General features: G+C 38.5%; 1 protein-coding gene across 1 annotated transcript in view; it reads left to right on the forward strand.

The window, feature by feature from the left end:
- Positions 1–8,201, forward strand: part of LOC106529827 (helicase for meiosis 1) — a gene marked incomplete at its 5' end in the record, with an annotated part of 36,420 nt that overhangs the window by 14,172 nt on the left and 14,047 nt on the right. Inside the window, 12 exon segments of the mRNA XM_014025339.1 lie at positions 110–211; positions 1,155–1,300; positions 1,403–1,497; positions 1,592–1,725; positions 4,163–4,210; positions 4,349–4,429; positions 4,590–4,681; positions 6,945–7,051; positions 7,129–7,176; positions 7,264–7,361; positions 7,448–7,582; positions 7,719–7,804. Coding sequence (XP_013880793.1) covers positions 110–211; positions 1,155–1,300; positions 1,403–1,497; positions 1,592–1,725; positions 4,163–4,210; positions 4,349–4,429; positions 4,590–4,681; positions 6,945–7,051; positions 7,129–7,176; positions 7,264–7,361; positions 7,448–7,582; positions 7,719–7,804 — 1,172 coding nt within the window.

The following is an 8,201-nucleotide window of genomic DNA, read 5'->3' on the forward strand; positions in this document are numbered from 1 at the left end:
ACAACTTCCTGTGCCGAGGAAAATACAAATTTTGCAGCCATTTAACTCTTGATCCTCTAAGAGAGCTTGTAGTTCTTTGTGTAGCAGAACCTTTGTGTTTTTATTGCAGAGCTGGTGATGTTTGGGATTGGCTTCCACCACGCAGGAGTTGATTTGTCTGACAGGAAGCTGGTAGAAGAAGCCTTTACTCTGGGACACCTGCCTGTTCTTTGTGAGACTAAATACAGTTACCATGTTATGGATACTCACAAAAAGGATTAACATTTTTAACTGTTTCAATTCAGTATACTGTATTTATCTCAGGTCACTATACAGACATTCACATACAGGAGATTATAAAAGGCCAGTTAGTAAATGTTATCTAAAATAACAAAAGACTGTGTTAAATCTTTTCTTTGTCACCATCTCCCATCCCAAGATGCACTTTGTCAACAGTGCCTCCCTTTAATTGTAAGAAATCTCCAGCAGAAGTAGAACCAGGCTCAGGATGAGTTCAGGATGAGCCTGGTTCTTTCAGTTGAGCTTCAGTAGGGTGCTTAGGGTCGATGACCTCCTGGAACGTGGACATCTAACCTCAGTCTCAAATTTCTGGAAGACTCAAACAGGTTTCCATCAAGAATTTCTCTAAATTTTGCTCCGTCCATCTTCCCCAGTTTCTTCACCACGATCGACCGAAGCAACTTTATTACTGAAGTTGAGGCCCTAATCTCCCGCTCCATTCCAGCGTCACTCGTGAACAAGACACCCAGATTCTTAAAGGGGACCTATTATGCAAAATTCACTTTTTAAAGTTTTTTTTTTAACTTAACTTTGGGTATGTACTTCTTAAAAAACAGTCCTAGGACCCAAAAAATGCACCCAGGAGCGTATTTACTGTAAGTAAATGAATTTTTAATGTATATTAACGACAAGTTTTATACTTCCGTCATTTTGTGATGTCACAAGCTGTACGACAACCCACCGGAACCTGCGTTCAGCCCCTTACCTAGCAACCCCTGGGTAAAGTCCACAGATTACCTTTTGTGCATTTGTCAAAGGAAAAAAATGACCCATGCCTGTTTAAAACCACAACTTAACATTTAAAATGTTACATTTTAAATGTAAAGTTATTCTCAAAGGTAGAATTTGTGTTTTTTGAACCGTTGCTGTCTCAGTTACCACCAGGACTCTGGCCATGGGCGTAAACCTTCCTGCTCACCTGGTGGTGATCAAGTCCACAGTGCAGTATGTGGCAGGCTCCTGTGAGGAGTACAGTGAGGCTGACATCCTGCAGATGATCGGCCGGGCCGGACGTCCTCAGGCAGGAACAGAATTTTAATTTGAATATTTTGTTTGCGTTTTCACAGGTCATAAAATGTGWACTTATCTGTGTTTTCACTGCCTTCTGTGTTTCCTGCTGTAGTTTGATTCATCAGCGACTGCAGTGATTATGACCAAGGTTCAAACCAGAGACAAGTACATGAAAKTTATGAATGGAATAGAAATCATTGAGAGCAGGTAGAACAGAGAGCACTTAGCATCACTTTTCTCTCACACACAGGAGAAGATAATACTTTAGCACACGAGGTAACAATACACTCTGCTTCCCCAGCTTACACAGTCACCTGGTGGAGCACCTGAACGCTGAGATTGTTCTCCAAACCATCAGTGATGTCAACATGGCTTTAGACTGGATACGCTCCACATTTCTCTACATCAGAGCCCTGAAGAACCCTACACACTACGGTGAGAGGCTCAGTTTCAGATTACCTATCAGAAAGAMTGACAACCTTCTATCCTGTTCTGCAAAGCTCTTAACAACCAAGCTCCATCATATATTAAACATCTTATTGTTCCATACTTTCCTAACAGAGCACTTCACTSTCAGACTGCAGGTTTACTTGTGGTTCCTGGAGTTTCTAAAAGTAGAATGGGAGGCAGAGCTTTCAGTTATCAAGCTCCTCTCTTGTGGAACCAACTTCCAGTTTCTGTCCGTGAGGCTGACACTCTGTCTACTTTTAAGATTAGACTTAAGACTTTCCTTTTTCATAAATCCTATAGTTAGACTTAGGTTTCCTGAATTATTCTTCATTTCTGCTGCTGTAGCCTTAGACTGCTGGAGCACAAACTGAGCACATTTCCTCACTCTGCTGTTGTCTTTAGTCTCTACTCTTACTGGGCCTAATGGAAGAACATGTTCGTATTCTTATCCTAAATTTCTCTTACTTTTGTTCGTACGAAGGGTTCGTACGAACATGTCACYTCAGATTCAACAAACTCTTCTATCTTCAGGAAAAGTGTGTAAATGAGCTGCGTAAACTGATGAATGTGTATCAGGTGCTCGTGCACGAGGAGAGATTAGCATAATTACCACCCCAAAAACACCATATAAGGCTACGTTTCCTGCCCCACATACCAGGAAGTGTTCATTCATAAATGACATCACAAAATAAAAAGAAGAACTTTATGAGTTCGGACATTGAAGTTCTGCTCTCAGAGATCCAGGGAAAAAAATCTGTCATTTTTAGCAGCGTCAGCTGTGGAATTAAAGGAGCTGCTGAAGCCGAGGAATGAAATGACTGTTGTTAATGTTGTGTCTCCTGTGGGTCATAGCTACAGTCACAGAAATAAAAATCTAATCATATTCATCTCTAGTCCTGCTCCGGGTTTCCCTTGGTCAAATATTTTAATGTAAGTGTAAACAGCTGTGTTATAYTATAATAATTTTCATTTATTCAGAAGAAGAGCCACAGCTCATATCATCTCCCACACATGTAAATGGTGTCAGATGTGGTTCTGAAAAAAAAAAAACATTTTAAAATGTCTCCAAATGATGTACTGAATAAATCTCAACAAATTAAAATTTGATTAAAAAACTAACAATCTATAAAGCTCGTTATATACCGAGACAGATTAACTTCAGTTAATGCATAGTTTAAGTTGGTTTGTAGTTTGAGATCTTTATATTAATATTGTAGTCTTATACAACAGCATTAACAGCCAATTTAATTTAATTTAACCAATTTATGTTGTTAGTCTACATTATTACATTTAAAATTATTATTCTAGTTCAAACAGAATAGCTCATTGTCAAACACAATTATGGAGTATGATCTGGATAACAGCAGACTGACTGCTCGTAAAATATACGACAGGTCTGGACCACACAGGAATTTTGTTCGTATCTGAAAAAAAACTTAGAATACGAGAAAATTGGTGAATGCCACAAATTCTCCTAAATCACTCGTACACACAACTTAAGAACAAATCTGTGCGTACGAACGGTTCTTGCATGAGGCCCACTGTTTCTATATATGTGACTCATCATTTTAAAATGAGGATTAAGTATAATTTGTTCAAAATGACCTCATTATATTTTCAGATTCTTGGCTTTAAAAGCTACATTTTAATACTTAAATCATCCTGATATCATTAGTAGATCCAGAGACATTATTTCATTTGTCTTGTTGGTTATAATAATACATAAATATTTGGTCAAAATCCTAATTTTATGTCATTTTAATGAGTATTTTCTATGTCATTTGAAAAAAGGAACCTCAAATAGTATTTAAATAATGAGATTACCCAGCTGGAAAGAAACAAAAGTTTTGATAGCTCACAGTGAAAATCTCAAAATTTTAAGCCGTTTTTCCTCTAAATCGGGTTTTTGGTTGATAATGCTCAAAAAAGTGCTTCAAATATTTTTTTAGGATTATATTTCAGATCATTGAAATGATGCATTGATAACACTTTTGTTATATTTTGACAAAATGTAATTTTTGCAAGCGTTTTTATCAAAACACTAAATCTGCCTATTTCTCCACATACAACTTTTAGACTTAATCCTCATTTCGATGTGATGGCTCACATATTATTACTACTGTTAGTCTGCGTTTTTCTTAGTTTCTTTCTATAGAAACTGCATTTGTACCAAACAGACCACACCCGGACCAGCTGTTTCTGTTCCAGCGGGTCGTGTCAGATGGAGGCCCATCCTGAGTCTGGTTCTGCTGCACGTTACTTCCTGTTTAACGGAAGTCATTCCTGCCAGCTTCCTTCCTTAGAAAAATAACTTTTACTGAGTGTCTTTTATACTGTATGTGAATTGGTGCTTTATAAATGAACTGAACAGCTGTGGGCAGCTGTTTACTAAGTGTACTGACTTTATTCACCTTCTTTTCAGGTTTCTCTGCTGACTTGGACAGATTCGGTATTGAAGCTAAGTTGCAAGGTGAACAACTGCTCAGCATCTATCAAGATTTTCTGTTATTAAATTCAAGATATTTACAAAGTTGCACAAACAGTTGTAAACACTGCTAATATTATTTTACTGTACAGCTTTAGATTTGTTTATCTCATCCTGTTGTAGAACTGTGTCTGAAGAARCTCAACGCTCTGTCATCCATTGATTTAATCAGCATGGATGAGGATATTAACATCAAACCAACAGGTACAGACGTGTTTACACAATGTTCAGGGAACTTCCTGGTTTGGCTTAGTTTGTATTTTTTAGTATAGTAATATTTATGAGCACAGTTTCTCTTTTTACTCATAAATAGTTTTGAATACGTCTYTTATTGAAGCCTAATCCTTTTTTATAAATTCGACAGAGGCTGGCAGGCTGATGGCGAGGTTTTGTGTTGCTTTTGGCACAATGAAACTGATCAGCAACGTGGTCGGCAACGAAAGTTTATCTGACCTGGTAGGCTTTCTTACAGTATTTTATTAACATGCAGTTAGTTTTGTGTTGTACGGTTGGAGAAGTAGATTTGARTTTTAATGATTCTTAAAAAGTTCAGAGCAAAAACACACTTTTACAGGCCTCAGTGAGTAAACATTATAAAGTGATGTAGATAATTAAGAAGTAATTTTGAAAACTTACACTGTAGAAGTCCWTTTTTTTTTTTTTTTTTTTTTACTGTTTTGGGATTTACCGTGCCCTGGGTGAATCCACCAGCAGATAAACACAAAATTTTCCTGAAAAAAGCAGGAATCAGGAAAAAGTTAGATTTTTTTCCCCTGGGTTGGTCTTGTTCACAAGTGATGCAGGATATAATGAGTGATGGATCAGTAACGAAACAGGACCTTGTCTGTCTTAATGAGGATGTTGCTCCAGTCTGTTGTGGTGAAGAAGGATCTGAGATAAAGGCAAAACTCTGAATTAAAGGTAATATCTCCCTGGGAACAGACTGATTAGAAGGTGAACAACCTTTGAGGGAAAATCTTACTTCAGTTTCTTTGGATGAGATGCAGAGGTGCACAGTCTTGTTGCTTGAGTTTTGAACGAGGTGAGGGGATGGAGTAAGGGGCCTTGTATGTGAGGTCATGGCTCTCCCCAGAAAGACACTAAGCTTTAATCAAAAGTTTGTGTCCCTCAGATGAAGGACACAAGATTAGAAACACTAAGGTAATTGGTCAGGGTTAGGCAGTGGTGGGCAGCGCTAAACCAAAAATTAGCTCTGCAATTTCTAAAGCGCTTGTGAAAATATTTAGGTCCGCAACTTCAAAACCGCTTATGCCGTAGAAAAACTAGCAGAAGCAATTTGACACTTACTAGCTGACAACAATTCATGTACAATATATGCACAACACTGCCAACTAGTGGCGTATGAACTCTTTTACAGCTTAATCCTACAACTGCCGATTGCTGGGGATGTGATTTCCTGAAACAGACCTTTGGCTCCTGGTGTGAAAATCAAAAAGTTGTTGAGAATTGCTAGTTCAGCTGCTTCTTTGTCTTTTTCTTTTGTTTGTTGTAGATTTTTCATTAAAAAAGCATCAAAAAAGTAATTTTAAAACTGTATTGGAAAACTGAAGCGATGCATTCTGGGTACATGACAGATTTGATTTGTGACCGGAAATGAAAGCACGGAGTGCAGGAAACTATCTTCCCTTCAAAATAAGAGCTTGGATTTTAAAGTTGTCCTTGTAGTTGCTCCAGTTGACCACTAGATGTCAGTCTTCACCAGCATAACATCTTTAAATCATTTCTGAGTCTCTAACACTGTTGCTTCGACCAATTACGTCAAGTATTGAGCTACAGCGTTTAAACTTTATTTTTTTTAAAAAGGGAGCTCCGATTGTAAAGTAAAATAAATCGATACATAAAATTTTTTAGTATGGATTACAAACGTTAACTGTTTCTGCTATTGCATTGTGGGAAATCAGAACTGTGACCAAAAGCAATACTCAGCAAGGATGTATACCTTCACAATAAGTGTGTTTATCTGGGAGGGGTGCTGTTGGATAGATCACGTGTTGTGATTAATTGACAGTCATACCTTCTGCTGTTCAAGACCATGATGACGGTGATAATAATTAGTTATTAGCGGTACTGCATTTTAATTTTAGAAAGCTCAAATCTGCTTGTGAATTATAAAAATCAGTAAGTCCACTAAAGCGCAAATGAAATATTTAGGTCTGCAATTAGTGGATTTGCGCTTTAGCGGCCTGGTGCCCACCACTGGGGTTAGGATATAAAATTACCAAAAAATGAATGGAAGTCAATGCACTGTCCCAACAGGGATATAAAAACAAACCTATGTGTGTGTGAGAGAGAGAGAGAATCCGGGAACTGCCAAACTGAATTGCTTTTTGGGGATAAGTTATTTGACTCAGTCAGAATTCAGTTTGACTGCGACAAAGGATTGACATAATTTTGGATCACCAACTTTTCTCCAACAGTTTCAGCAAAGTGAGATTCTAAGTTTGTCCATCTACGTTCCAACATTCATCTATATGGTCATGTATTAGAGAAAAAACGAGGTGCTCCTTTACCTGAGTCATTTCAGATGGTTCAGCTGTCTAACTAGGATATGCCTCTCTCTGGATATCTTTTGGGCAAGTCCCACTGGGAGGAGACCAGGGGATACTCAAAACTTTCTGGAGGAAAAATGTATTCTCTTTAGTCTGGGAATGCTTTGATTCCTCACAAGGAGCTGGAACCTGTCATTCTGGATCCACAGATTGAGTTGGTGTCAAAGAGCAGAGAGTTCAGTGACATTCAGCTGAGAGTGAACGAGAAAAGAGCCCTGAACACACTGAACCGGGACAAAAACAGAACCACCATCAGGTCAGACATGTTTATATGATCACAGTCAACATTTCTTTAGACTCCAGGTCTTACATTTTGTACAAATTTGTCCCCAGATTTCCTCTTGAGGGAAAGATCAAAACCAGTGAGATGAAAGTAAACTGGTTGGTGAAGCTCCTATCAGTTTACTGCTGCTGATGTTTGGATTGTGAACTGTCTACTACAGATGATGAAATTTGACTGTCTTGTAGCTTAATTCAAGCTCATCTGGGTTCCATCTCGATTCAAGACTTTGGACTTACTCAAGACACAGCAAAGATCTTCAGAATTGGGATGCGCATTAGTAAATGTATGAATGTCAGAAATTATAAAGGAAAAAGGCTTTAAAAAATAAAACAAAATAAAGAAAACTTACATGTATTTTGATCCCAACAGGCTTGTCGGAGTTCRTGAGTCATCAGTCCAAGAGTAACTTCACTGCTGTTCTCAACTCCCTGATCCTGGCTAAGTGCTTCAGAGCCAAACTTTGGGAAAACTCACCCTACGTCTCTAAACAGCTGGAGAAGATAGGTGAATACACTGTTTTGTTGCTGTTGCTGTTACTGTACACAACCAGAAATAATCAAAAATACAGTACTAAAGCTAATATATCTGTGTCTGTAAGGTAGTTTTAAACAATTTAATATTAACACATTGTGTGTTTCAGGTCAGAGTCTGTCCACTGCAATGGTCAATGCTGGACTCACCACGTTCACCAAAATAGAAGAAACCAACCCCAGAGAGCTGGAGCTGGTCAGTCGGCCTAACTCAAACTTAAATACACGAAAGATGGTGTAAAATTCAAACCTTGATCCCAGTCAGGATCCAATCTTAGTGTTAACCATTAAAAAAACGACGGCTCAGTGGTTAGCATGTACCATAGGTTGCCTTCAGGCCCAGGCCTCCCTTGGAAAAGAGACCTGAGATCTCAACGGGACTTAGTAACTGGTGGGAACGAGATACTAACTGGTGGGAACGAGATACTAACTGGTGCGCACGACTTAGTAATTGGTGGGAACGAGATACTAACTGGTGCGCATGACTTAGTAACTGGTGCGAACGAGATACTAATTGCTGCGCACGACTTAGTAACTGGTGCGAACAAGATACTAATTGGTGCGCACGACTTAGTAACTGGTGGGAACGAGAT

The sequence above is a fragment of the Austrofundulus limnaeus genome, unplaced genomic scaffold, assembly GCF_001266775.1.
Source record: "Austrofundulus limnaeus strain Quisiro unplaced genomic scaffold, Austrofundulus_limnaeus-1.0 Scaffold470, whole genome shotgun sequence".
In the NCBI taxonomy this organism is placed as follows: Eukaryota; Metazoa; Chordata; class Actinopteri; order Cyprinodontiformes; family Rivulidae; genus Austrofundulus; species Austrofundulus limnaeus.